We start from the raw sequence: 27071 nt of genomic DNA, 5'->3' as shown, positions 1-27071 counted from the left end.
CCATTTCCTTCTGCCTTTGTTTCCCACATCACTAGGTGCTGTGGACAGTAAAAAGGGGGAAGAAGGCAGTTCTTGGTTTGACAGGGAAATAAGGTACTTAAAGAAATACCAAGGATAGGGGCACTTGGGTGGCTCAGTTGGTTGGGCATCTGACACTTGATTTCTGTTCAGGTCTTGATCCCAGGGTTGTTGAGATCAAGCCTCTTTCTCCCTCTGCTCCTCTCCCTGGCTCACACATGCTTGCTCACTCTCTAAAAATAAAAAATACCAAGGTAGAACAGAGTTGGGTCACAAACCGGCAGAGAGAAACTTACTGGCATTCAGTTGCATTAAGGAATCTTAAGGAAAAAACAGGTAGGGCTTTTAAAAGTTGGCCAAGATTTGGGGCGCCTGGGTGGCTCAGTTAAGTTTCCGACTTCAGCTCAGGTCATGATCTCGCTGCTAGTGGGTTGGAGCCCCGCATTGGGCTCTGTGCTGACAGCTCAGAGTCTGGAGCCTGCTTCAGATTCTGTGTCTCCCTCTCTCTCTCTGTACCTCCCCTGCTCGCACTCTGTCGCTCTCAAAAATAAACAAAATATTTTTTAAAAAATTGGGTAAGGTTTAGACTCGTGGAGAGGGGTGGGCAAGGGACTCTTGCAGCAAGGAATGTCACTGCATGAAAAGATAAAGATCTGGAGAGCAAAAAGAGCAGTGGGAGTAGGGAGAGGATTTTGTACAGGTTGTCAGAAGTGAAGTTCATGAAGAACACAGGTAGGAATTTAGATGACGGTGCTTTGAATGCCAGGCAGTTTTGGACTTCATTCTGTAGGCAGCACAGAGCCACCGGGGTTTATGTGTAACAGGAATGATGAACTGAACAGAGCCGGGGAAAATGAACCACGAGGTGGATGGAATGATAGCAGACTGGGCAGGGAGGCTCCGTGGCCAGCAAGCACAGCAGTAGGAAGGAGAAGCGAGGGGAACCAAAGCATGACCTCCCTAGCATAGCGACATCCCACTGTTGGGCAGACGAGAGAGGCTAGTACTTGGACCATTTTCTTCCCATCCCATTTAGCTTTCCCTGTCATCAGAAAGAATGGACTCCCAGACCAGTCCATGTGACTTAAGTAATGTTGTTTTCTGTTTCTCTTAGATTATTTTAACTAGAGATGCGACTCCTATTCCTGGCTGCAGCCTGCCAGATTTTATCACCACTGACATCCCAGATCCCAGAATAAATCTGAGATGCCTGCCCTTGGGTATGTGCCGACAGCTTCCTGGAGAGGAGAAAAAAAGGTCTCTTGAAAGGCTGTTAGAACTGCTCAGTTTAGACGTTCTTAGAAGCACATAGTTTCAGCTCACAAAAGCAACCCTTTAAAGCCCAGAACTTAATTTAGAGAAGGAGAAAAAAAGACACACAAACAAAAAACCACCACTTCCCTGAAATGTTCAAGTCCCTGGAGCAGTTGAATAAATGCAGATCACAGAGACTGAAGTCACAGATTTCTCAACTTTAGACTGCCCGCTACTTCCCTGTACAAGGGGCAGGTTTTGTTTTAGATCAAAGTGTACCTCAGCCATTTTAGAGAAACACTGCTTGAGGACAGCAATAGGAGACTCCCAGCTCCCACATCTCTGCCAGGAATCCAGGTGGTTTCAGGCCCTCCCCTTTGCATGACAAGCTTTTTTGCAGAGGGTGAATGAAATATGAACTGAAGCAGTAAGGCCTTGATGGGGTGGGCCAAGTTAAAGGCCCCAACATTCCTTTGGATGAAGTCCTAGCAACGGCCAACTTGGATGAAGACAATTGCTCACAAGGGGCCACTGACTGAGCTACAGGGCAGAGTACCAGCCCTGCAAAGAGACCCCTTTGAATTATACTAAAATACATTCAAAGAACAACAACACATCATTTCCCAGCGTAGGTTAGGAAATTCAGGGTAAAATGTCTGGAACTTCTTAGGCCATGGAACAACATATAAGGGGAAATTAAATAGTTCCTTATCCCCAGCTGGCTAATAAAGCAAATAGATGCTAACAGACCTGAAGAACAAAATTAAGAACAAAGATTATCAGATAGCTGTGCAATACATTTAAGTGGGCAGCGACTTAGAGAAACTCAGATGACAGAAATAGCCACCCTTCTAGAGCCCAGATCTAAAGTCTGGTGATCGCAGAGTGTCGTAAACTTCTGGTTCCACGTCTAACTTCAAAAGCCAAAAACTCACACAATCCAGTACTTGGTATCTTGGGGGGAGGTTTAAGAGTTTCAAATTCAATTCCCCTTTTAAAATTCTAACAATTAAAAAAATTAATCCCATCCTGGCATGGCGTCGCCACCTACTGGCCACAGAGGAAAGTACAAGTTTTACAAAATTCACCATGGTGCAAACAGGACTGCCAGACCAAGGGCAAAAGACATATCAACGACTAAGACAGATGGGATGGAGTATTAATAAACACCAACCACTGTGGTTTGCGAACAGAAATAAGTCCTCTTCATGGCCAGGAGGGATTTACAAAAGGGTATCAGTACAGATATGGGATAACAACCAGTATCCATACTTTACAAAGACTGCCAATGACTTATCTTCCAAGAAATCCCTATCACAATTAAGATGTCTAGGACCTGGGGTGCCTAGATGGCTGGCCAGGTGAGCATCTGACTCTTGATTTCAGCTCAGGTCATGAGTTCCCCTACTGTGGTGAGACTGAGCCCTACATCAGGCTCTGCTTTCAGTGTGGAGCCTGCTTAAGATTCTCTCCCCCCTCTACCACTCTCCCGAACTCACTCTCTAAAATGTAAAAAAAAAAAAAAAAAGATGCTTAGGACCTTGAAGCCCTGTTTCATGCCTGAACTGACCAACATAAGGTCAAGAGAGCAGAGAAAGCACTAGAATAGCCATCAGCAGCTTGAATGGTTTTGTCTTTTCCACACTGGGGAAAACATGATCTCAACCTTTGCTTTTACAACCTTAAAAATGACATTATATCAACATCTCCTATTTCCAGAGGTAACTAGAAAATCACACTATAACATATGGCTTTAGGCCTGCTGGTTGAAGAGACAAAAATCGTAAGATCCTCCCTAAATTGATTTATTTCTTAGTGCTTCTACTGAGGCCTACCAGGCATAGCACCACTGTTAGTCCTGATAACAAAACACTTAGGACATAGAGGACAGGTAAAACTGAACTTTATTAAGACTTAAGCATAGGAGATACTTCCACATAAGACACATATTTTGGAATTGAACAGCTCGATCACAACACCCTGCACTAGTTAATGTTAACACACTGCTGGATGGTAGCAGTAATGTTCTCCACTGGGCTCCAGAGGTCTGCTACACAGGTGACATGTTACTTCATATGCCAAGGCCCGCAGGTCCCATACCCTACATACTCTACTTCTCCTCAAGTTCTTCCCTTGAAATTAGGGTGAGCTGTCCACGAGGAAATTTAGCAGCTGGATTTATAAAGCTAAAAATATCCAGGAACCAAGACTGGTTGTTTCCTATGATCTAGGAAACCTTAAAATCCTTCAGAGTCCTCAGGAGAAGTAATTCCAAGTATTCTGGGATCACAGAGGCAGAGATGTTTCCCCTACCTTGCCAGGGGTGTATATAGGACATAGTAGTTCAGGAAAATTCTGGAGTGATGGACTATGAACACATCTGTTTGCATACAACATGATTTATCCCAGAGGAAAACCACAAAGCAACATTACTCTGCAGCAAAAACAAGTCCAGGAAGTAGGGAGATAAAACTAGCAAAACAAAATTACTTAAATATTTAGAAACAGGACTTTAGAGAAAAATTATATGGTTTGAAGAGTATAGGTCTTCATTTTTCCCCACGCATGAAGCAGAGCACAGTATCACTCCTTAAGCTATAGCAGTAAGAATTTAAAAACCTATCTTTTATATAAATATTTAAGTGGTTAATATATATATCGAACTAGAGTAAAAATTACCCACTGGGAAAGTCTGAGGTACTCCCTCAGTTGCCATGTTCCTTAAACTGGGTTACACATGATCAGCATGGCCCATCTTCCTTCAACATCAGTTTTATTCAAAGGTTTAGGGAATTTCTTTCTGCCTTGAAACAAAGATGGTTAGGTAGGTATATATACTGTTGATAAATCTATTACAGTCCAGTGCAGAAGACTCCAGGGAAATCAACTTTACTGAGCAGCTTCCAGGATGAACCATACCCCTTGACGGTAAGCTTTCTTTTTTTACTTAGGGTTACTGCTGGAAAAGTTTCAGACAGCAAGGCTTAGACTCCAGCACCAGTCTAGCACTGACAAGAGTAAATAGGGAGTCACCACTGGGTTACAGCTGTGATGTACTTCACGAGGAATGAGTTGGCCACCTACACTTCAATACTGTGACACACAGAATCTGGCTGCCCTGGGGATTATGGGATTGGCTTTTCTGAAACTGTCCTTGTGGAACAGGAAAAAGGCTGGTGAATTCTGTGATATGATAATTCTTCTGGGTTAGGGAAAGGGGCATTTCAGGCAACCGCCACCAGGAAGAGGGCAGGTCACTTTCTCACTGCAGACGACAGGCCAGGTGCTAAAGGCTAACAGTCGTTAGTATCTGAAAACTGGTCAGATAGTGGCAGTCTTCAAAGGAAAATCTGATTCTAATGGAGTCTTCCATGTCATTAGCGGACCCGAATTTAAGAAGTTTCCAGTTCACTTCTAGAAGTACTAGTAATTTTTTTATATTTATATCAAAGTAGAGGGATCAGAAAGAAACCAACTCAACTCTATTCTTTCCAACCGTCCTGCCGGTGGGGCTTGACTGCTCTTCCCCACCTCCCACCCCCCGCTCTCGTCTGAGCACGTGTGCTCACACGTCTTTACTACCACTTCCTTTCTTCTCCCTCAAAGGTCAGACCCTTTGCTGGCCTTCCCTTGACTAGCATTCATTTTATTCCAAGCTTTCTTTCCTTCTTTCTTATCTTTCTCTCCACCTTAAACAACAAACAGAAGTCGTTCATTGACTTTAGAGAAGTAAAGCCAAGCAAGTAACAAATGCTAGTCCTTTTCTATGGTAACCATGTTCAAAATAGTTCAATATGGCATTAGGTATCTCTACCCTCTGTCACACAGCTCTTCTCTCAGAACTGAGTTGATGCTGATTGTGTTTGACTTCGGTCCGGTTCTCCCTGGCAACCCTTCTCTCCCTTGATTAGCTCCACGGCACTGCAGGCTAAGGAAAAAAGGGAGTGGGTGGGTCCAAAAGGGGATACTGACCTAGGAGACAGGCTGATTACTTTTTACTTTTAGACAAGTAAGAAACAAAAAAGCATTAGTGAATGTTCTTTTTGCAAAACTCTCCCTTCAGGTTCGAACTTGGAATTTTCCAGCTTTGGTCATGTATTTTATGCCCTTAAAGGGTTTGTACTTTTCCCCATACATATCCAGACGATTCACCTTGAGTCCTGGAAGGAAAACATAAGCACTATTCAAAAGAAGCATGTAGCGTATCTGTCTAAATTCATTTCAATTCAGAGATCAGTGGGATAGAGATAGCTATAACAGTGAACCAGAAAAATAATAATAATTTTCCCTTATTTATTTCACTTTTCTGAGGCTCACAGATTTGTCACTCTTGGCCCACACACTGATAATAAAAAATTGCTCCAACAAGAAGCTATCCTATTAGAAGACCTGTTTCTAAAGTGGGAAGGGCAGAAAGTTATATGCAGATGAAAGGAGGATAAGGAAAAAATAAGACCACTCTATGTTTTTGTCCAGCTATTGGACAGAATACATGAATTAATGAAATTAATAATGAAATAAAGCATAACTCAATAAATGCATTAATAAATGAGTGTTTCCTATAAGTATTCTCACTGCATTAAGCAGAACATATTTTATACTGTATAGGTCTCTAACATTTATGATGAGTTTCTAATTTAAGTGAATGCTAATCACTTAAATTAGATAAGTTTTGTTGGTAAAGAAAAATAGGAACTTCATATAAAGCTGAAGTCATCTCCTATCTATCTTACTTACATGGCTGTTCTAAGGATTAAATAATAAAACAGATGACAAAGGCTTAAAACACTGCCTGGCACATAGTAAATGCCCAGTACATGGTAACTATTACTATCATCATCATCCTAAGACAGGTGTAGACTACAGTGGGCTGACTTGGGTTCCACATGTTCATAAAAGCAAATACGAAAGTCTTCTGAAACTGGGGGGATGGAGGGGAAATTATTCTTTTCAGTGAGCAGCTGAGAATGCAGAAGCCTTCCCATGCTAAAACCCTTTGAACCCCAAACTGACAACCCTAGGATGACTCAAAACCTGCTGGGGAACGCCCTGTCCACCTATACTGTTTCCTTCTCAACTGCATCTTAGACATTTTTGGTCAGGTCCCTTAATCCAACTTCAGAAAGTAAGGATTATAGATTTCCCCCAGAAATGCTAGGAAGATTTTACTCCAGATTACCTATCAGGTAATGAAACCAAACTCTGTAAACAGGGAGTCAGCAGAAGGCTTTCTGATGTCTGCGTCCTAGTGGAGAAAGCCACTTCTGTTCTCATCAAGCCACTGAAGCCAAGAATCACTTACCAGAAATGGCCAGCTGCTGGATCTTAAATTGCAGGTTAATTGTGGGGTTCTCATCTGGTTTGGAAGCTCCAGCCTGAAGACTCATGGTCCCCTTCAAACTTGGTAGCTTTTGGGGATTTATCTTTCCTACATCCCAAGACAGCATCTTCAAAGAAAAAGAAAGAAGTTACAGTGGAAGCCGTCATTTGAGGTGGCTGATCTCTAACCTCAGGGTATCTGTTCACAGTATTACAAGCAGCCTCTAAACTGGCTTTCAATAGAGAAAACTATTTGTCACCATAAATTATCTCAAGGAAAAAACGATGTCCCTCTGATCAAGCTCCCCTTTCAACAAGCTGGAAAGTCTATTGGAGAGCTCCTGCATAATGACTTCTATTTAACATCAGCAATTCAAAACTTCCTGCTTATTCTCCTCCTACCTTGGTAACTGGGTCAAATGTATGTGTCCCCTGAGATGGAGTGAGGCTCATATTCAGGACCCCTTTGGGCATCTGGCTGGTGACAATCACTCCCTCTATGGTCTTCCCCATAGTCTGCTTCGGTCCCACCGTTATTTCAAAGCGTCCAAGTGAACTACTATCCCGGAAACTGATGTTATGTTTGACATACACTGGAATTGCCACCAGACTGGAAAAGGGAGAGATGAAAAACCAATTTCATTACTATACTGGAAACAATGGCAACATTTTCTCATTTTATCCTAAGTGCTTTTTTTGCCTCATTGAGGATTAAATAAAGCAATCTAGCGCTTAAGAGAAAGTTAGTGCTCATTAAGTTTGCGGCTGCTATTTTTGTTGTTGTTATATGTCTAAACAAGAACTTTTTTTCTCAAATTGGAATCTGAGTACACCTGTATTCAATCCCCCTAACCCAAAAGAGTGTTAAATTATCCTATGAGAAACCATAAAAGGCAGTCATTTTTGGTCTTGAACATTCTCTTTAATATCTTGTCTAAGGACTTTTAAGTATTATTACCTACTTCTTTACTCCTTATATTAAAAAATAAACACAGGAAAAAAAAAACAGTAATCTTTAATTTTTTTTTCTTTTTGTAAAGCTAAGACGCTGTCCAGTAAATAAACTAAGTCTTCCAATGACTGAATAAGATAACAAAAATCAAAGAGTATACTAAGCCTACTATGAGAAAGGCATTACAGATCAAAATTAGGAGTCACCATATTTCTGTGTTTTACTTTACAACATGTGACCAATAATTATCTGTACTTGGGAGAGTAACATGCATACCTCATGGACCTTTGATAGTATCTCAGGAGTGTCTTTACCTGACTTTCTCTGATCCTCACAAAAACCCTATGAGGTATGGTAGGTTGTCACAATAGGACAGAACAGGAAACAGAAATCACAGATTAATACCAAAGCAATAACAGTTTTTAACATCTATTAAACACTCCTGTGTGCCAATACTATGCTAAGTGTTTTAGTTCCATTACCTTGTTTAATAAGTATGAAGTAGGTACTGCTATTGTCCTGTTTTTCTAGATAAATAATGATGTCCTTATACTTCACTAAGATTAAGTAATTTGCCCAAGGTCATGTATCATAAGTACTAAAGATGGGATTTAAGTGCAGGCAGACTGAGTCCAGAGTCTTTGCTCTCAAGCACGCAGATATTTTCCTAAGTTATTTATTCCAAATCACATAGGAAAGTATTGGTGGCTCTGAGGTGTCATAGCTCTTTTCAGTGTGTATATCTTCTACTACACACCTTCTAAAAGTCCTTAGACAAGACAGGGGCACCTGGGTGGCTCAGTCAGTTGAGCATCCAACTTTAGCACAGGTCATGATCTCATGGTTTCTGAGTTCAAGCCCCGCATCGGGCTCTCTGCTGTCAGCTTGTCAGCACTGAGCCTGCTTCAGATCCTCTGTCCCACCCCTCCCCTGCTTGTATGCTCTCTCTCAAAAAAATAATAAAACATTTAAAAAAATAAAAAAATAAAAATAAAAGTCCTTAGACAAGATATTAAAGAGAATGTTCAAGACCAAAAATGACTGCCTTTTATAGTTTCTCATAGTATAATTTAACGCTCTTTTGGGTTAGGGGGATTGAATACAGGTGTACTCAGATTCCAATTTGAGAAAAAAAGTTCTTGTTTAGGCATATAATAACATCAACAAAAATAGCAGCAGCAAACTATGAGCACTAACTTCCTCTTAAGCACTATTTAGATTGCTTTATTTAATCCTCAAACAAGGTACTTTTTTCATTTTCCACTTAGGGGATAAGAAAACAGACACAGAAAGGTTAAGCAACTCACCTGAGGTTACCCGATTAGTTAAGTACAGAAGCTGGAATTTGAACCCAGGTAACTCCATAACCTGAGTCCTTAATCACTACGGATACTATTTCCACATATACACATATACACAGATTCTGTTCTTAATTATAAGGGCTGCTTACTTCTGTGCACTGACATGGTAAGAGAGCAGGCGGAAGTTTCCATCAGGAGGAATGAAGGAGAGGATACGCTCAGATTCCCAGCGCTTGAAACGGACACAAGGATGGAAGCTGACATCATCCAACAACCTGGGATTCTGTAGTTACCGGGCAAGGAAAAGCAAGAAGTAGGAATTAAACACCCACATTTCTTTCAGGAAAGTCATTCAGATGTTGTTTTTATTTAAACACATGCACACAGAAATTCTGTAGCTACTTATAGAAAATTCAAGCCTGATATAAACTTTGTAGTTGTCCTTATTTCTTATTGTTCCATTCCATTCTCACCACTGTCTTTCCAGAAACAGTTAATTTGCCATCCCAAGATGTGAACCTGTGGTTCAGGATTTTACCATGAAGGAAAGCGTAAGGTCTGGCATTCCAGTCAGCTTGACACAGGCATCAATCACCCCCTGGATCTCAGCAGTAATTGTGGAACCTGAGATAGGAACAAAACAAAGAGAAAGTAAGAAGCTATTCGACGCTTCTCCGTCCTTCCCAACGAACTTACTTCCTCCCTACCACCTTCTTTAACTTTCTCTTTTCCTTCCCAACTTTTTTCTTCTCCCTCCCTCCCTTTCTTCTTTCCTTCTGTCCATCTATCCAGTTCATCTACCTAATCCATTGATCCATCCTTCCAAACATTTATCAGCTGCATATCAAGTATGAGACACTAGGATGAAGCAATGGGGATAAAAGATTAAAGAGACAATTAGCTTAAAGAAGTTTTCATTCTAGCCCCAGAATCAAAAAGGGTGTCATCATAACCAATGGTTCAGAAAACGTCATAGCAGAACCTGCTCTCCCTAAGGTCCCCAATGAGCTCTGCTGCTCAATCAAGTGGGCACTTTTGGTCTTTATCCCACAGGACCTGTCTGCAACATGCCATTTTTGACCACTTCTTCCTTTGTAAAACACTCCTTTCTTCTAACCTCGCCTAGTTTTCTGTTTTTCTAGCTCCTCTTCCTCTGTGCTTTCTGTAGGCTTCTCTTTCTTTGCACATCTTTTGAATGCTGATGTGTTTTCACAATTCTGAACATCTCTTTTCTTTCACTCAACATGGTCTCCTTGAGTTACTTCACCTACTTCCCAAGGCTTTGATTGTCATTAATGGCCAAATATAGCCTACTCTTTTTTCAGGTTCACAGTCTCACTCCTGCCAAACTAGACAGCTTTACCTGCATGTCATGGAGGCACTTCAGACTCTATACATCAAAAGGTGAGCACATCAGCTCCATTCCTCCATCTGCTCTCCTATTTTCCTTCTTTTTAAAAAAATTTTTTTTAATGCTTATTTATCTTTGAGAGAGAGAGAGACAGAGCACAAGTGGGGGAGGGGCAGAGAGAGGGAGACACAGACTCTGAAGCAGGCTCCAGGCTCTGAGCTGTCACCACAGAACCTGATGTGGGGCTTGAACTTACAAACCGCGAAATCATGACCTGAGCTGAAGTCAGACACTCAACAGACTGAGCCACCCAGGTGTCCCCTATTTTCTTTATGATGGTACCATCTAACCTGCTGCTTAAGTCAGAAACATACATGCATCCTTGACTAATTATATTTCTTCAGTGCTCATATCCAATCAATTATCAATTCCTCTCTTTTCTGACTTCTGTCTCTTACATCTATTCATTCCTTTCCTTCCTGACCACCATTATGGAATCTATATTTTGTGCCTGGACTTCAGCTGGCAGCCTCCTGGTTTCCCTGTCTTCAGTTGAAGCCACTCTTCACACTGCAACTAGACTGATAGTTTTCAACTACAAATCTGAATCAAGTCACTCCCCAACTTAAAACTCTTCAATTGCGGGGCACCTGGGTGACTCAGTCGAAATCATGACTCTTGATTTCAGCTCAGGTCATGATCTCACAGTTCGTGGGTTCGAGCCCCACATTGGGCTCTGTGCTGACAGTGTGGAGCCTGCTTGGGATTCTCTCTTTCTCTCTCTCTCTGCCCCTCCCCTGCTCGTTCTCTCTCTCTCAAAATAAATAAATACACAAACCTTAAAAAAAAACAAAACAAAAAACCTCTTCAATCACTCCCAATGGTTCTCCTTAAAATGGCATGCAAGGCATGCTAACTATCTACCTAGTTGTTGTGTACTTTTTTTTTGTGGGAAAACTTCTACTTAAATGCAAAAATCTTAAATGTATGACTCAGTAATTTTTAAATATGTATACACCCCATGCAAATACCACCCACATCAAGATACAGAACCTTTTTTTTCCCGTTTTTAGTTATGCCTTTATTCACCTTTGTTATAATATATTTGTTAACAATATACTTGTTTTAAAGATCCTACAGACTGACCACCCATTAATGTAGAATATATGTCACCCCTCTCCACCTGGCAATCTTTTTTTTTTTTAAAGCAGAATTTCTTCTAGGAATCTTACTGATCACACAGTAGTTACAAGAATGTCAGATATAAGAATGTATACAGTCTAAACAAGACAGGCTGATTCAGAATTTACAGGTTGTAAAAATATACGTGTCAAGGGGCGCCTGAGTGGCTCAGTTGGTTAAGCATCCGCCTTTGGCTCAGGTCATGATCTTGCGCTTTGTGGTTCGAGCCCCGACAGCTCAGAGTCTGGAGCCTGCTTCAGATTCTGTGTCTCTCCATCTCTTGACCCCTCCCCTGCTCATGCTCTGTGTCTGTCTCTCAATAATAAATAAACGTTAAAAAAAAAAAACAACTAAAAAAATATACATGTCAAAAGTTAGCCATATGGACAGATGCATACAGGGGAAGAGATGATGGGAGGTTGGGGATCTAGGGCCCTGTGCAGTAACACTGCCTTTTCCTCCTCCACAGTAAATAACTTTAGACACAGAAACTTCTTAGCATCCCAGCATGCTCTTCTTGCATCCCCATGCTAGTTCTGACTTCTGTTACCTTTGATGAAGTTGTACCTGTTTTCAAACTTCATATAAATGTATATAACTGTATATAATCTTATGCATCTATCTTTTTTACTCAACAATGTAAGATTCATTCATGTGCTGGATATATGGATTATTCATTCTTTTTCATTACTACACAGTACTCTCTTATGGGACCATATTGAAATTTGTGTCCTGTTACTGGTGGACATTTGGGTTATTTCCAGTTCTGGGCTAATATGAAAAGTTGCTGCCTACTTAGTTTTAAAGCCTCATTACTTTTTTTTTTTTAATGCCTCTCAATGCATTCATGCTGAACTACTTTATTTCCCAAAAATATTTTACTCACCTTAAAGTGTTGCACCTACTTTGTTCCCAAATCCCTGAAGGTCTTAGTAACTTCCATTCATTCTACTGATAAAGCATAAACACTATCAGCTCTCTTTACACTTTGCTCTGGATGGGTGGGATACATCGCTTATATTCTGCCTTTTTACCTCCCTCTTCCTCACTAGACTCTAAATAAGCTTCTGCAGCCATAAACTCTCACTTTCTTTCTTTCTGGCCTCTTTTGTCTCCTTTGTTTGTAGAACCTCACCATTGTCAACAACAAAATAACATCACAATCACAATCACTGTCAATAACAATAGCTACAATAAAGTCAGGTCATAAAGAGGTCCAGAACTTTGTGTATTGAACACAATTCAGGATTAAGGTTTTGAAAAGACTTTGCTGCAGAATTTAGAAATTATTAGTCAAAAAATGTTGAAATCATTATTGAACCAAAAGCCAGTGGCCACCACCCACATTTACATAACAAGAATCTCCAAAGGCTTGTCATGGGAAAGATGTAGACCCCCTCTATTTTGACAGACTACCAATCGTCCCTGTAAATGACATATCTTTATTCATTATTAACAAAGAATTGTTGTTTTCCTATATGTGTGGGAAGGGGATATTATAGGTCGCTATTCAATAACTTAATTACTGGGTTTCCTTTCCTTTTTGAGAATTTCTATATCTCATCTTCAAATATGTATTTGTTGTCTTTTCATTTGCAATTCATTTCTTCTTCCCTTGCTCATTTCCAGGAATCCTTAGCCTTTTCTTTCTCCACATAATTCTCATGTATGACATCCTCACAGTAGCGATACCTCCCATTACACACCACTGTCATTATTATTATTACACTATTATCAGCAAAGATTCTCAATGAGAAGGGGACTGTGTGACCTGGAATATTCCTTCACTGTATCTTGTTCATGATCAAATATCCATTAGTCAGCACTGTGCTACAACACAACAGGTTTTCGATAAGCATTTGTTGAATGAATGAGTTCACTAATGTGAAAAGAACTTTCTACAAATTTCTAAGCTCTAGGACATATTGCTGTAATTCAGAATAGATAGAAAAGAAGGCTCCCTGAATTTTAGTGATTACAATGTCAGTTCTGCCATCAGATTTGGGAGTCAAATACATTCAAAAGGAAATCTAAAAGAGATTCGTTTGCTACTTTTTTTACTTAAGAGGACAAGATCTAGAACACCATTAAAGAACAATTTTTTTATTTAAAAGGATAAGATCTGTAACACCAACAAGCATTGGTCTGCATCATATTATTTTGAATTGCCATTTTCAGCCTTATTGAGGTATAATTAACAAAAACTGTATATAATCAAGGTATACAACTTGATATTTTGATATATATACATTGCGAAATGATCACCACAAACAAGTTAATTAACATATTAATTAGCAAATTTCAAGTATACAATACATATTATGATGAGGTGATGGATGTGTTAATTTAACTAGATGGGGGAATCCTTTGAAATGAATACATACAGCAAATCACTACAATATACATTTTAAATACCTTACAATTTTATTTGTCCATAATACCTCAATAAAGCTGAGAAAAAGTATAAAATGCAGTATTAACTATAGTCACTGTGCTGTACATTTCCAGAATTTACTCATCTTGCATAACTGAAACTCTGTACCCTTTGACCAAATATCTCCCCACTTCCCCCACCCACTAGCCCTTAGTAACACCATTCTACCCTCTGCTTCCATGAATTTGACTATTTTAGATTATACAGATAAGTGAGACTATGCAGTGTTTGTCTTTCTCTCTCTGGCTTATTTCATTTAGCATACTGTCCTCCAGGTTTATCCATGTTGCAAATGGCAGAATTTCCTTCTTTTCTTGTGACTGAATAACATGCCTGTGTGCATGTCTATCTCACATTTTCCTTATCCATTCATCCATCAAAAGACATTTAGGTTGGCTATTGTGAATAATGCTGCAATGAACATGGGAGTGCAGATACCTCTTCGAGCTAATTCTTTCATTTCCTTTGGATACACCCAGAAGTGGGAAAACTGGATCACGAAGTAGTTCTATTTTTTATTTTTTTGATGGTTTTCCATGAATGTACCAATATACATTCCCACCAACAGTGTACTAGGGTTTTCTTTTCCCCACAACACTACTAACACTTATTGTCTGCCATTTTGATACTAGCCATTATAACTACTGTGAGGTGATATCTCATTGTAGTTTTGATTTCCCTAATAATTAGTGACGTTGAGCACCTTTTTATACATCTATTGGCCATCTGTATGTCTTTGTTTGATAAATGTCTAGTCAGATCCTTTGCCCACTTTTTAATCAAGTTATCTGTTTTTTTTTTGCTATTGAGTTTTGTGTGTTCTTTGTATATTTTGGTTCTAACCCCTAATCTGATATATGGTTTCCAAATATTTTCTCTAACAGGTTGTTTTTTCACTCTGTTGACTGTTTTTGTTGTGCAGAAACTTTTTAGTTTTTGTCTATTTTTGCTTTTTGTTGCCTTTGCGTTTGGTGTCAAATCCAAAAAAAATCATTGCCCATACAAGTGTCAAGAAGTTTTCCCCTACCCCACCCCCCAAAAAAGAAGTTTTTTCCCTATGTTTTCTTCTAGTAGTTTTATGATTTCACATCTCACATTTAAGTCTTTAATCCATTTTGAGTTGATTTTTTTTTTTTTTTTTTTTTTTTTTTTTTTTTTTGGTGTGAGGTAAGGGTCCAATTTTATTCTTCCACATATGGATATTCAGTTTTCCCTGCGTCATTTAATGAAAAGACTATCCTTTCCCCATGGTACAATCTTGGCTCTCCTGTTGAAGATCAGTTGACTGTAAATGTTTAAAAATCAGTTTTTTAGAAGATATTTTTTAAAGACTGCCCCTCACAAGGACTAACCAATTCTTTCTGTTTTTTTAATTAAAAAAATATTTTTTTAATGTTTATGTATATTTTGAGAGAGATAGAGCATGAATGCGGGAGGGGCAGAGAGAGAGACACACACAGAATCCGAAGCAGGCTCCAGGCTCTGAGCTGTCAGCACAGAGCACAACGCAGGGCTCAACCTCATGAACTGTGAGATCATGACCTGAGCTGAAGTTGGGCGTTCAACCAACTGAGCCAACAGGAGCCCCTAAAAGATATTTTTTGAATGTTTATTTATTTTGAGAGAGAGCACGAGTGGGGGATGGGCAGACAGAGAGAGGGAGAGCGAGCATCCCAGGCTCCATGCTCAGTGTGGAGCCTGATGCGGGCTCAATCTTATGAACCATGAAATCATGACCTGAGCCAAAATCAAGAGTGGACGCTTAACCAACTGAGCCACCCAGACGCCCCATTTATTTCTGAGCACTCTATTCTGTTTCACTGGTCTATGTGTCTACTTTTATGTCAGTATAACACTATTTCAATTACACAGTTTTGTAATATATTTTGAAATCATGAAGTATGAAGTCTCCAGCTTTGTTCTTCTTGCTCAAGATTGCTTTGGCTATTTGGAATCTTTTGTGGTTCCATATGAATTTTATGACTGTTTTTCTATTTCTGTAAAGGATGCTATTGAGATTTTGACAGTGATTAACTGAATCTGTAGATCACTTTGGGTAGTATGAACATTTTAATAATATTAATTCTACCAATCCATGAACACAGGATGTCTTTCCACTTATTTGTGTCTTCTTTAATTTTCTTCATCAATGTTTTATAATTTTCAGAGTACAAGTTTGGTTAAGTTTATTCCTAACTATTTTGTTCTTTTTGTTGCTATTGTAAACGGGACTGTTTTCTTAATTTTTTTTTAGAATAGTTCATTATATTTAGAAATGTTTTATATGTTGATTATGTACCCTGCAACTTTACAGAATTTGTTTACTAGTTCTAAGAGTTTTTGTCGAGTATTTAGGGGTTTCTATATATATGATTGTGTCATCTGCATTATAATATTTAAGTCTATTCCTAGTACCCAGCACAGTGCCTGACACAAAGTAGGTGCTAAGTTAAAATGAATGATCTTGAATGGGGGATAATTCTGATACTAGCAAGCATTATATGAAGGAGACTATTTCCACTTTCAAAACATTTTTTTAACGTTTATTTTTGAGAGACAGAGAGAGAGAAAGAGCGAGCAAGCGGGGTAGGGGCAGAGAGAAAGGGAGACACAGAATCAAGCAGGCTCCAGGCTCTGAGCTGTCGGCACAGAGCCTGACATAGGGCTCGAACTCACAAACCATGAGATCATGACCTGAGCTGAAGTCAGACACTTAACTGACTGAGCTACCCAGGCACCCCATCTTTATACTTTCCAGTTCTGAAAACAGATTAAAAACACCTACCTGATTTATCAATGATGGCATCAATCTCTTCGATCACATCAAAATAGGCCTCGTTGTTAGTGTATTTCACCCCAGTCCGTCGCCAGGGCACCACTGACAGCTGCCCAGTAGGAAGCTGGTCACCCACATTGGTGCTTCCTAAGATAATGAATATTACTGTAATTTAATTCCATTGTGGTTAGATGTAACCAGTTATCTAATAATCATAGAACACTTCCCTAGGAGTTTCTATGCTCCCACTCTTCATGCACTCAATTGAAGAATTAAAAAAAAAAAAAAAAAAAAGATAAGAGTTTCCCAACTTATATATGGGTAACCTAGTCTATTTTAAAAAGTTGTTGCCATCTGGTCTGCTTCCTCGACCAGAATAAAGGTTAAAAAAGTTACTTGAGAAACAGATATCATATTTTGGTTTTGAAAGAAACCTGAAGTTGGTCTCTCAAATTTCACAATAGCTTGTAGCTTAAATAATGTATTGGCTTTCAGTAGGGATGGTAATCTACATAAATATAAAATTTTCATGGGTAAAAACAGTAGTCTAGTTTAAGGTACGTTCTTAGGTACATTTATGCTAGGTGTTCTTAGGTACATTTATGCTAGGTATTAAAATGTACACATTTTACTACAACTAATGTACACTGAATGTTAGGAAAATAATACAAATTAGATCTTTCCCTAAGAGTTGCAAATCAATTCCTTGTTTTTTCCTCCCACAAGCATCAAAAATATTTTTTTTTTCAACGTTTGTTTTTTTTTTTTTGTTTTTTTTTTTTTTTGGGACAGAGAGAGACAGAGCATGAACAGGGGAGGGGCAGAGAGAGAGGGAGACACAGAATCGGAAACAGGCTCCAGGCTCCGAGCCATCAGCCCAGAGCCTGACGCGGGGCTCGAACTCACGGACCGCGAGATCGTGACCTGGCTGAAGTCGGACGCTTAACCGACTGCGCCACCCAGGCGCCCCTCAAAAATATTTTTTTAATTCAAAAGTTCTATACTGAAATTCTGAAATATTATAACTAATTAAAAATCTATTTCCTTCTTTTGTAACCTGGACCTTTTAATCTAAAGAAAGAAACATTAAACACACGCATATATTCAGCATATTTACACAACATTTCAGCTTTTCAAAAGGTACTTTCAGCTCAGGTATCTTTTTCTAGATTTAAGAGAAGTTCAGAAAAATGACTCCATAGTATTTATAAATGATCCAGGCACTAACAAAGAGTTTAAGAGTTAAATGAATCCAGAATATTGAAAAACCCAACAAATGTGTTTTCTTAAAAAGAGGCACCATATGTTAAAACATGTCATTAGGCTATAATAATTAAAGCAGTATAGGGCGCCTAGGTGGCTCAGTCAGTTAAGCAGCTGACTTCAGCTCAGGTCCACCGTTCATGAGATGAGTCCCGTGTCGGGCTCTGTGCTGACAGCTCAGAGCCTGGAGCTGCTTTGGATTCTGTGTCTCCCTCTCTTTCCGCCCCTCCCCTGCTCATGCTCTGTCTCTCTTTCAAAATAAACATAAAAAAAAAATTAATAATAATTAAAGCAGTATGATAAGGCAGGAAAGCCTAAAAACAGACCAAGAATCCATAATGACTTAGTACAAGATAAAAATATCATTTTAAAACAGGGGAAAAGGATAAGTTATGGTGCTAGGAAAACTGGTAGAAATTTTGGAGAAATAAACAGAGCCTTACTTCATATTGTATACCAAGATAATAGACTAAAGAACTAAATCCAAAAGTAAAACCATAAAAGAACCAGAAGAAAATACACTTTTTAAAAAAGACCTTCCCTTCTCTGAGATCAAAAAGACATTCCCCTATGTTTTCTTCTAACAATTATAAGGTTTGTGTTTAACTCTTTGCTGGAATTTACTGTACAGAATGAGTAGGGAAGGACTTCATTTTGTTCTATATCAAAGCCGACTGTCCTAATATAGTTTATTTAACAATTGGCCCCTGATTCATTGATTTGATATATATGACATCTATCTATACCAAATTCCTACAAAAGAAAGGGTCTGTTTCTGACCATTCTACCTTATCTTAGTCACCTATCTGTCTATTACTGGGCCAATACCTATGTTTTTAAAATTATCAAAACTTTATATCTTGTATTTGATAGAACACATTTTCTCTCTTGCTTTTCTTTTGAGAGACAGAGGGAGAGAGTGAGTGCGTAAGTGCAGTGACTGCACAAGCTGGGAAGGGGCAAGAGAGAGAAGGGAGAGAAAATCCAAAGTAGGCCCACACCATCAGCAGGAGCGCTACACTGGGCTTGAACCCATGAACCAGGAGATCATAACCTGAGCCAAAACTAAGAGTCAGATGCTAACTGACTGAGCCAACCAGGTGCCCCTCTCTTACTCTTTTTAAAAAATATTTATTTTCAAAACTGTCTTGCCCTTTAATAGCTGATCTATCTATGTATGAGTTTCTGTCTCCTGTCCTATATGAACTTAATATAGCTTGATATTTGTTGACAAGGAAAATCCACCTTTGCAGTACTTTTTCAAAATTGTCCCGGTATTCTTGCATATTTATACTTAAAAAAAGTATTTTTTTTCAGGGTGGGGAGCGCCTGGGTGGCTCAGTCAGTTAAGCAACCAGCTCTTGATTTCAGATCAGGTCACAATCTCACAGTTGTGAGATCGGGCTCCATGTCTACATCCTGGCTCAGCGTTGAGCATGGAGCCTGCTTGAGATTCTCTCCCTCTGCCCCTCCCCAGCTTGCATGCAGGCACATGCACCCATGCTCTCTCTCTCAAAAAATAAAAACATAAAATATATATATATTTTTTTCAATCAGTTTGTCAAATGTCATGCAAACCCTTGTTTATATATGAAGCAAGACCCACAATGTAAAACCTGAATGAAGCAGAATGACTAATATGACTAAGTCAGAAAATTTTAAATGTAGCTAAACAAAAACACCATAGACAATGTTAAAAGGCAGATTGTGACAAAATATCTGTGACATAGGATTCAAAAAATATACAGAACTACAAATGATCATGTATACTGGAAATATACATGATGGTTTAATGTGCTTAAATGAAAGGACTTCTCTTAAACTAGTATGAGGGGTGCCTGGGTGGCTCAGTTGGTTGAGCGTCTGACTTCGGCTCAGGGTCATCCTCTCGCAGTTCATGAGTTCGAGCCCTACATTGGGCTCTGTGCTGCCAGTTTGGAGTCTGGAGCCTGCTTCAGATTCTGTGTCTCCCTCTCTCTCTCTGCCCCTCCCCTACTCATGCTCTGTCTCTTTCTCAAAAATGAATAAACATTAAAAAAATTTATGTTAGTATAAAAAAACATTTCAATAAAAGAAAAGCTGGGCAAAGGACACAAGTAGATAATTCACTATAGAAGAAAAACAGTCAATAAATACTCGAATGGGTTTTAACTTCCTTAGTAATAAAAAATGAGTGTGTAGGGTGCCTGGGTGGCTCAGTCAGTTAAGGGTCTGACTCTTGGTTTCGGCTCAGGTCATGATCTCATGGTTTACAAGTTCAAGCCCCATACAGGGTTCTGTGTTGACAGTGTGGAGACTGCTTGGGATTCTCTTTCTCTCCCTCTCTCAAAATATATAAATAAACTTAAAAAAAATGAGTGTGTAAATAAGACATGACTAAACTATTAAATGCCAAAGTTTTGAAAAAATTAATAATAGGATTGGCTAGGATGCACAGAAACAGCTACTGAAACTATAAATTTTCTAGAAGACAATTTGGCACAATGCATTAAAGTCCTTAAAATGTGCATGCCCTTTGATTTAGCACTTCCATTTCTATTACTGAAAATAAATCAAAGAAGATGTACACAAAGATTTAGGTATAAGAGAGTTAATTCCCGTTATTTAAAAGAACAAAAAATCAGAACCATCATAAATATGGATTGAACAAATCACTTAGGGTCTATTTCATATGGTAGAAAATTATAAAGTCACTAAAAATTATGTAAAAGAAAATGTATCATAATGGGATAATGTTCACAAAATATTGATGAAAGTTTTAAAAAATAGACAAGAGTTGTTTTTAAAAAATCTATGCATCTATTCGTTATTCATCTGTCTAGAAGAAACAGAAAATATGTCAAAATTATGGTGTGATTAAGTTATTTTCAAGGTCTTTGTGCTTTTCTGTATCTCTGACATTTCTTTAATAATCATGTGCTTCTTCTGTAATCAGAAAGAAATGCTTTTTAAAGAAGCATACTTTATTGTCACTGAAATCAAGACATTTTCTACATAACAAAAACGTATTTCAGGTCATAATCAAAGACTATAACGAACAAAATTAAAGCACCTGGACATCTGAGAGCCCAAAGACAAGCACTCAAAACAGTGCACCACACCAGAGAAAGCCACACCCAGGATGGCAGCAGCTTGGTTTCCTCTTTCTCCATACCTGTTATGGTGTTGACAACCGTTCGAAGGATAGTGGGAGGCTTTATCAGTTCTTTGAGGATGTTTGACTCGGTAGCCAATGGAAACCCATTGTCAAGCATCTCTTCCAGTACCTCATAAACCACAACCACATTGTCTTTGATCACTGGCTCTGAACAGACTCCAAAATAATCCTGATGAAAATACAATATGTAGAATATATAGCATTCAGAGATTGTAACAAAAAGAATCTTCCTAAAAAATAAGGACCTAGTCCTGTCCATGTGTTTACTCAGTGTTTCTGGAATATTCTTCTGCAATGAAGGAATGAAGCATAACCTTAGTTCTCTTAAGCAACCCGGTTTGGTAGATAGAACAGTGGACTGGCTTATAGTACTAGTATCATCACTAACTTCTTTTATAAATTAAGAGAAAGTCATTTAACCTTTTGGGGTTAGTTTCTTCAACTAGACAAAACATGACGAATACAAAACTGAACCTAAACTATTACATGTGCTTAGGAACAAGAATTTGAAAGAACTATGCAAAATAATAATACTTGATATGACCCAGATTGGACCTAAAAATCTTCTTAATGCTTTCTGTTGTGCTATCTCTTAACACTGATACAGCAAATAAGAATGAGAAGGAAATAAAATGAAATGAGGGAGATGAACTAGCACACCAGAAAGTCTCTAAGATGTTAGGATGATTCTAAGAAGGCTTTGTCTTTTTACTAACACAGGCTAAACTTAGATACTAAATTATCTGGGTTGTGGAAAAAGCACTGGATTCCAAATCAGAAGACCTGGGTGGTAACCTTATTGTCACTTACCAGAGTAAGTCATGCTAACTGATACAGGTCTTGATTTCTTTACTAGTATAATCAGGATAATACCACTGGACACACAAGGAGGTTATAAGAACTAAGCATGATTGATTAAATGATAATACATGTGGAAATGCTTTGTAAATTATAAAACACTTTGTAAAACGTGATGCATGATGACGAAAAAGAAATGCTAGTAGTCATTTAGCGAGGCCCTTCTAGAGGCCCTTCTAGGAACGTCGGTCGCATCTTTTACAGGACCTCTGAGATGGTCATACAATCCTTCTTGAATTCATCCATTTGCCTTTTGAGAAAGCCCATTCTATTCATGGAAAGCTCTGATTATTCAAAAGTTCTTTCTTTTGCTAAACAGAAATTTGCTTTCTAGATCTGCCTTACAGAACAAATTTACATAACAGCCCCACAGCTATTTGAAGACAGCTAACTTTCACTTCATTTTTTTTTTTTTTTTCCAGCCAAACCCTGTTTGATCCTTCCACTATTCACGCTATGGTATGGTTTCTAGATCATTTCACCATCTTGCTATTTCTTTGGATATGCTCTAGTTTTCCAACATGCTCCTAAAATCATGACATCCAAAACTGGACTGTACACGTGATCTAAATTAAAATTACATCAGATAATAACAATTGTCAGAGACATTGCAATATCTAAGAACACTTAAGAGTCAGGAATGTGTTTCTAAAACAAGACTTCTTTAAAAATGAGGATTTAAGAAGGGGGGGAGGGGACACCTGGGTGGCTCAGTCGGTTAACCAGCTGACTTCGGCTCAGGTCATGATTTTGCGGTCTGTGAGTTCAAGCCCTGCATCGGGCTCTGTGCTGACAGCTCACAGCCTGGAGCCTGTTTCAGATTCTGTGTCTCCCTCTCTCTGACCCTCCCCTGTTCATGCTCTGTCTCTCTGTCTCAAAAATAAACGTTAAAAAAAAATGTTTAAAAAGAAGGGGGGGAGGTAACACATTTCCTCCCAAGAGTGTTTTTATTTTGAAAAATAAATAAAACACCTCACCAGATTTTATCAATCAGACATAACGTGAACTAAGCAGTTGGAAAGAAGACTTGTAAGTGTGACAAATTGCTATAGCAAAATTATGTGCAATTCTAGCACTGGAACTCTTCCATCATATTCTAGTACTAAACAAATAATGCAGCCAGAGAGAAAAGACATTAAAATCAGGGTATGTCCATTTACTTTTAACAAATCCTTCAAAAATGACAAGCTCTGAAGTCCCAGACTTCCAAACTAGGAACTTTACTGTTATCCCAAAGTCCTCTGTGTTTTCAACGAGATTAAACAACTTTTCTCACTTCCTGTCTCGTAACAGATTACAAAATATTGCTATGGAGGGATGAAGCAAATGCTGGGTTTCACCAGTGGGACTGTTAATCTTAGAATGGGGTAAAATATCATATGTGGAAATCATAATAAGGCTCAATTAGAGTAGTTTAAGGTCATAACTACTGGGTTCTTCTACTTTTAGTTACTCCACATACTGGGGTTTATAATTCTCAGGTTTTCACTGTGGGAAAGAACTGGTATGCCACATGAGAACTGGAAACCCAGAATAGTACTACCAGAAAGTATTTGTGGGAAAAAAATTATAAAATATATTTTCATTTTCCAGACATGTGATACAGATATGACTGGAAATGAAAGGACTCTTTGACTTATTTTTTAATTTCACCATAATATCTGAGTCATCATTCTCTTCTTCTTCTCTTATTCCACAATTTCTGTATTCATATGACCAATTCCAGACCACACATGACACAGAAATTAAACCAAAGGGCCCTTGCTTCTCACTTATTGTATGACGACAATAATAAGAGGCAAATGACCGGGGAGCCTGAGTAGTTCAGTCAGTGAAGTGTCCGACTTCAGCTCAGGTCATGATCTCATGGTTTGTGAGTGTGAGCCCCACGTTGGCTGTGCTGACAGCTCAGAGCCTGGAGCCTGCTTCAGATTCTGCGTCTCCCTCTCTCTCTCTCTGCCCCTCCCCCACTCATGCTCTGTCTCTCTCTTAAAAATAAATAAACATTACAAAAATAAAATAAAATAAAATAAAATAAAATAAAATAAAATAAAATAAAAGGCAAGTGACCATAAGAGGTAGAATTTGAGCAATTCTTTTAGAGGGAGGATCCCATATTTGAATCCAGGGTCTGGGAAGCCTAAAATCCTGAGCTAATAATAGTGCTGACATCTTGATATAACTTACTTTCACTTCCCCTGTACCCTGCTCCCCAAGATCTTCAAATCTACTCCTGAAAGAAAAACTCAAAGTGAAAACTGTGTCTTGTAAAATGTGTCACTTAAATTCTTACAGGAACAGAAGATTTTCCAATCTTAGTTTGCAATGAAAGCTCATCACTAGTACTCAGACGCTTTGGATAAGCACTCCAAACCCAAGATGAAGTTTGGCTTCACAAATTACTCTTGCCAAAGAGAGTGAAACAAGCATTACTTAGTTTTTTCTAACACTTGAAAATATACGTGTCTTTACACACTCATTACTTTTTGATGCAACTCATAGCAATGTACTTAACAATGGCTAGCATCAAGTCCACTAAAAAAAAGAAAAAAAAAAACCCAAACTAAATTCCTCTGATTTATGAATAAAAAGTGGGGCGATTCCAATCTCCAGAACTAAAATGACTGTATATAATCATACCAAGTAGAGTGGCTTCCTCATGCAACAGGTTCAGAAGTATTCAATGTACCATTTCAGGTGCAGCCAGTTCCATAAACAGAAACAAGGATCTTATCAGATGGGAGAGGAAGTGAGCAAAGTCAGTTTTGATTTTTTAAAAAGTTCCTTAATTGAAGCTGAATACAATGGAAACAGAACTATACAGACACTTTATAATTTACACGCATGAGCCTTCTCACATTCACGCACCTGAAACGTGTCCACTACTCGGTGAAGGAACTCAATGACAAACAGCGGTGGGACCTCTGTCTGGATCACAGCCACAAAAAAGATCTTGTGACGGTAAACACTTAAGAGATAGTGGTGAGGAGTCGGAATAACTGGAGGTACATTTTCTGCCTCGGTAGCTCTCTCTTGTGCCTCAAAAAAGTAATCACAGACAGAACGGCTGACCACACTTTTCCAATGTTTTTCCAGGAAAATATCTCCAGAGGAGTTGATCAAGAAAAGGCTATGAATCATGATGGAGACTGTCAGTGAGAGAGAGAAGTCTTTTTCAGTCTGAAAGCCTCAGGACTGCCAATTTTCAACCCTAAAAATAAAAGAAGCTATGGTCAGTTCCACTCAACCAAAACACCTACCTATCTTTCACGAGTAGACTCATGTCTTCCTCTTCTTTAAGAGCCTAAAGTATTGCTCCCTACAATTCCTAAGGATAATTCATCAGCCATCTTGTTTGCCAATTATATACTGCCTGGTTATCTTTACTATTGCCTTAATTACTACCACTTAAAACTCAATTTAATTTTTGGATGTCTGATATATCAACTGGTCTGGAAGCTCCTTGACAAAGAAGACCATGCCATGGGGCGCCTGAGAGGCTCAGTCGGTTGAGCATTCAACTTTGGTTCAGGTCATGATCTCCTGGTCTATCGGTTGGAGCCCCGGATCAGGCTCTGTGCTGACAGCTCAGAGCCTGGAGCCTGCTTCGGATTCTGTGCCTCCCTCTCTCTCTGTCCTTCCCATGCTTATTCTCTGTCGGTCTCTGTCTCAAAAATAAACATTAAAAAAAAAGACCATGCCTCATGTTTTTTGTTGCCTCATTGCAGTGCTCCCTGCACAGAAGAGAGTTTCAAAGAATATTGAGTTTTATGTATTCAGCCACATGAAATGAGAAATGCTTATGGTTGCACAGTCTTATATGGCAGCCATCAGCTAAATGCAGCCAGTGAGCACTTGAAATGTACCTGGTCTGAACTGAGATGTGAGGTAAGTATAAGTTCCCACCAGATTTTGAAGGTCTTGTATTTAAAAAGGAATTTTAGATACCAATAATTCAATATTGATTCGTGAATTAATATTCAGTTAATATTGATATTCTGATATGTCAGGTTAAGTAAAATATATTAAAATTAACCTAATCTTTTTTAAAAACGTGGTTAGCAGAAAAGGTAAAATTACGTATCTGGTTCGCTTTATAGATCTATTGGACAGCGCTGGTCCATAGGTGGAAAGCTATCATTGTGGTCTTTATTCATGGAGTCAGACCGCATTCTTAGAGTACTTGTTATGCACAAGGCTCTGCACTGGATGCCTTAAAGAAATCTGAGGGATACCCCAGGTCGCTCAGGCGGCAGCATCTCTACGGTGCAGTCCCCAGGAAGAGACAGCCGGCTGTACCCCAGCTGTGGCCATTCCTCAAGCTGGCTGCGAACTGGACCAGGTGGTCAAACCGCAATGGCCTGTTGTACCAAGGGCCCCAGGGCGAGCTTAATCCCTCTGCCCGGGGACGAGACAGCAGGAGGGAGGGGAGGAGGGGAGTAACCAGGCTGGGGAGGAGGAGAGGCGGCTGCTAAACAGGGTTATTTTTGGTCTCAGCCCAGCTGCCTGCGAGCAAAGGATGATGGAGGCCCTTTAGGGTGGGGGTGATCAGGAGGCGGATTTAAGGTGTGCGCACATTCAGGCGGTGAAAAAGGTCGCCAGACAGCACACGTGCGTTGCCATGGCAACAGTGTCCCCTCCTCCTTCAGCCACCTGGTCGGAGCGGGCCACCTCCCCAGCCCGGTAGTTGGTCCCTCACCTCTCTCCCCGCCATATCCCGTAGCTCTGAGAGTCAATCCCGCCGCATCTCCTAACTCTGACCCTGCCACCCGCGCCCCGCTGGGACCCCTGCGTGCCCCCGCCCGCACCCTCGTGTGCCCCAGCCTCCAGCCCCCGCCCCGGCCCGGTGCGTGCCCGCGCTGCCCCTAACCCCACCCGGGTCTTCAGCCCTTCTCACCCAGCCTCTCTCTTCGCAGCGCCCACAGTTCCGACGCTCGGGCAAGCCCCACCCCCGACCGCCCCCCACACTCGCGCCGACGGCCGCTCATCTGCTGATTGGCTGGCCGACGGTCCTCACGGCAGCAGCGCCCACGACCGGGACCTAAGAGCCGCTGATTGGACGTCAGTGAACCGCTCCTCCCCTCTGATTGATCGCTGTCCGCGGGTCACATTCTTCTTGGCTTCGAGCTCCCAGTTGGCCCGTGTTGAGGCTTCGGCAACCTCCGGTTGGTGCAGCTCTGTGGCTCCGAGCCCTGATTGGCTGTCG

General features: G+C 39.7%; 1 protein-coding gene across 1 annotated transcript; it reads right to left on the bottom strand.

Moving 5' to 3' along the window:
- Nucleotides 1-3158: 3158 nt before the first annotated feature.
- On the bottom strand, nt 3159-26866 carry AP3M2 (adaptor related protein complex 3 subunit mu 2). Its single transcript, XM_049631496.1, has 9 exons — nt 26763-26866; nt 24734-25076; nt 21005-21176; nt 16597-16734; nt 9383-9468; nt 8994-9127; nt 6994-7201; nt 6575-6719; nt 3159-5432 (listed from the first exon to the last, which is right to left on the bottom strand). Exons 2-9 carry the CDS (start codon nt 25004-25006, stop codon nt 5332-5334), a joined length of 1257 nt encoding a protein of 418 aa, XP_049487453.1. The 5' UTR covers nt 25007-25076; nt 26763-26866; the 3' UTR covers nt 3159-5331.
- Between the last annotated feature and the right edge of the window lie 205 nt (nt 26867-27071).

This window comes from Panthera uncia, chromosome B1 (genome assembly GCF_023721935.1).
Source record: "Panthera uncia isolate 11264 chromosome B1, Puncia_PCG_1.0, whole genome shotgun sequence".
In the NCBI taxonomy this organism is placed as follows: domain Eukaryota; kingdom Metazoa; phylum Chordata; class Mammalia; order Carnivora; family Felidae; genus Panthera; species Panthera uncia.
This window is presented reverse-complemented; position numbering and strand designations above follow the sequence as displayed.

Excerpts from the sequence above, each read along its gene's own strand:
- AP3M2 (XM_049631496.1), bottom strand. The coding sequence starts at position 25,006 with ATGATTCATAGCCTTTTCTTGATCAACTCCTCTGGAGATATTTTCCTG. Across the intron at positions 21,177-24,733 it reads GAGTAGTGGACACGTTTCAG|GATTATTTTGGAGTCTGTTC; the intron begins GTGCGTGAATGT and ends TATTTTCATCAG. Across the intron at positions 6,720-6,993 it reads CATTTGACCCAGTTACCAAG|ATGCTGTCTTGGGATGTAGG; the intron begins GTAGGAGGAGAA and ends TTTTCTTTGAAG.